This window comes from Phytophthora infestans, genomic scaffold (assembly GCF_000142945.1).
Source record: "Phytophthora infestans T30-4 supercont1.811 genomic scaffold, whole genome shotgun sequence".
NCBI lineage: Eukaryota > Oomycota > Peronosporomycetes > Peronosporales > Peronosporaceae > Phytophthora > Phytophthora infestans.
Genome location: NW_003302997.1, coordinates 2,910 through 6,183, shown reverse-complemented (window position 1 = coordinate 6,183; position 3,274 = coordinate 2,910). Strand labels below are relative to the sequence as shown.

Genomic DNA, 3,274 nt, shown 5'->3' with positions numbered 1-3,274 from the left:
TCTTCTGGAATCCGCGTACTCTGTCTGCTTCTTGGTCCGAGAATGGCTTGTATTCCGTAAAGTAGCGTTGGTCCGATGCTACATGGACATTTGCTGCGTTGTCCAGGCACCACTCCCAATTAGCATATTCCTCAGCACAGTGATCACGCTGATCACTACCTCTAGGAGTATTACCATGCCGTCCGTGGTTAGTGGGGGTCGCTATGTCTGGTGTAGCTGTCGTCACAGGAACAGGCACCACAGAAGTGTCCGGAGCCAAAACTTGCAAAGTTTGCTCAGGCACTACAGGAGCCACCGACTGTTTGGGGTTCTCGCTTTTCTCGAGACGCTTAGTGTATGTGGCTTGTCTAACCTTCGGCGCATTTGTAGACGTCAGCGACTTCTTCGGGCAATTCTTTTGCTGATGACCTTGCTGATGGCATCTGAAGCAGTTGCTCTGCTGCTGATCCAACTTCTTGGTCGCGATAGCAGCCGCCTTTTCTGGTAACTCAGTCTTCGTACTGATGCCAGAACTCTGCTTTTGATTTTGTCCTGCTCTTTGACCTTGTCCTTGCCCTTGGTTGTGCGCACCATTGCCACCAGTAGCTCCAAGCTCTTTATCACACTTGTTGTGTCCATTCGCAGTATCTGGTCCTTGAGTTTCTCAGGAGTATCCACCTCACTGGTTCCGATTTCGACCATTCCTCTCAGGCGATCAAATCGTGGGTTTGCCGGTAAAGACCGAATCAACAAGTTTATGAAGATCGGATCTCTTACATCAGCATTGATAGCAGCAAGCTGCTCCTTTATCAGGAACATATTGTTAACATGTAGACGAGCGTCCCAGTTCGGCTTACATTTAGCAGCTTGAAGCTTGTTGTACAGAATGATCTCTTGGTTCGTACGGGTCGCTGCGTTCGTCGTACCCTCGTACGTATCCATCAAGTACTTCCACATTTCTGTACCGGTCTTCTTCATCATGACCTGCTGTCCGAGCTCCATCGACAGCGAGGACATAATGATCTGCTTCACCTTGACTTGGCCCTCCTTGAACTTCGACTTCTCTTCGTCCGTCGCGTTGGAAGCCAACGTCTTGGTTCCACTCGCGTACTCGAGAACGTTCTTGTCATCGAACGCGATCTCCATCATTTGCTTGTAGTACACCCAGCATTGGCCATGCCAAACCAATAGGGCGTCCGTTCTTGTTGAGTTCAACCATGTTTGACATCTGGGGATCTTCAGAGTGCTCACAACTATCCTTACTGATAGCTTGGGCTCATAACCCTGTTACGCGTATGCAGAGACTTCTCGACGTAAGCTAATAATCCAATGTAATGCACACACGAATTCCTATTGACTACTTAGCCTTCAGCTCTCTCGACACTAACGTGTTTCTTATCCTGCAAAATGGAGACTGAGCTAACTAAATGTAAATACAACGTGAGAAACCCCAGCGACCTTCACTCACGGGACACTTGCCGGGTCCCTCCTGTGGGAGGCTGCTCCAATGCGAGTGCTGCTTCAACTTGTAGAGCATACTAAATTCTCAACAAAGTCCGGTTCTATTATCGTTTTAAAGGTCAAAGCTCTTTGAATGCAGTCTTGTTTGGCAAAGCAAGGTTGGTATCACAGTACCCACTGGGCATGCACCTGTTTTACAGAAGGATCAGCAGCCCTCTGCAAACTTTACAATCATGAAAAAGAGGAGGCGGAGCGATGCGAAATAGTTTTGGAAAGGTGATTTATTTTTCCGAGTAGAGGTAGTATTTCTTCTTCTTTATACTGTAGTTTCGCTTTTATTTACAGCATGTGCGTGCAAGAAATAGAATATCCGGTCCTTGCTCGTTTTCGTCTATGGACACATCCTTTTTAACGACACACCGCGCAGTGTGCGATTCGCATATGAAGTTTAAACAGGGTTTACGCAGAAACTTAAATGAAGAAGGACAATTACTACGGGCGAGATAGATAGCGCTAATGATTCTCTTTTTAAAAATAACATGTTTTAAACGACCACAAACAGTAAACAATGTATACTACTTCCATTTCAGACAGTGGTTGATTAAATTAAACCACAATCAAATTTCAGAGCTTCTTCATGCACCGCGCAACTTCTTGAACTATCCGTCATATAACACACAATGCAGTGACCCCTCAATCCTACGATAAAAACGAAGCAAGAAATGTAAAGAAAGCTAGCTCGCATCAATGTTTGCGCTATTAGCTGGTTAACCGCACCACATCACACTGCAGGTCGAGCCTTGACACTCTTTTCCTTCACACTTGGTTACCTGGCACCAAACGTACCAGCCAGTCGGTGTCCCACCACGAGTTGATTTTGCTCTATTTGAAACCCAGTCGCTTTGCCTCATCGGTCTTGTGCTTTACAATCTTCACCCAATCGAGTGTTGTTACGACAGTCTCCTTGAGTTTGTCCAAGCTTTTCTTGGGCGTGATTTTTTCCACTACAGCTTTCAATTTTTCTTTGAAGCCTTTGGTTCTCTCTTCCACGATCTCGCCTTCGTCGTTTCCGACACGACGCAGTAAACGCGGGTCATGCACGTCGGTCGTGGTGATCATGTCAACACCATTTTCATTCGAAGCCTTGCCCGCAACCGCAGAATTGGCATTACCAGTGGCGTGGAAAGTGACCGCGACTAGCACTGCAAGGATGCATGTGAGGCGCATTTTTTTGTCGTTTGGGTCAACAGCTCGGGCACTTGAGTCGAAATGAGAGAGTGCGAGCAGATTGCAGAATGAGGTGTCGGACGAAGACATAGCCGTACTACGTGCTGGAGCACGAGGGAGGTCCCCTTTGTACTGTTTTCCTTCCAGTCTGTAACAAATAACTCTGGGAATATAGCTACCGATCCAGTAACATATTTCCCGACAGTTATTGAACAAAAAACCAGTACACTTAAGTTCGCAGCTAATAATGGTTTGTGTGACCCTACTCACTTATAAAAACTAATGTCTAGTCACTATTAGAAAAATTGTGTTTAATACACAAGAAGAGCAATTCAATTTCGCAATTCAAAAGTGCCTCCCTCCAAGTCATCCTTCTCCGAGTTGCTTTCCTAAAAATTGGATGGGCCACCCGCAGCATTCTTGCACCGAACATCAGTGGGCAGCACTCTTTCTCATGCGTAGTACTACTATAGTAAGCACTGAAGCTAACACCTGTAAGCTTGGGACGCTCGCCTGAAAAACAGCAATAACAAAGTATTGTATCTTTTTATGAATAGCCGCGGAAAAACGGGGTGGGATGGGGTTATATTATATAAATCCCACCCCC

The 3,274-nt window shown here is 46.1% G+C and overlaps 1 protein-coding gene across 1 annotated transcript; it reads right to left on the bottom strand.

Moving 5' to 3' along the window:
- Positions 1 to 2,322: 2,322 nt before the first annotated feature.
- Positions 2,323 to 2,667, bottom strand: PITG_21949 (avr2 family secreted RxLR effector peptide protein, putative; the record flags this gene model as incomplete). Its single annotated transcript, XM_002996830.1, has 1 exon — positions 2,323 to 2,667. One exon carries the CDS (start codon positions 2,665 to 2,667, stop codon positions 2,323 to 2,325), a length of 345 nt encoding a protein of 114 aa, XP_002996876.1.
- Positions 2,668 to 3,274: the final 607 nt, after the last annotated feature.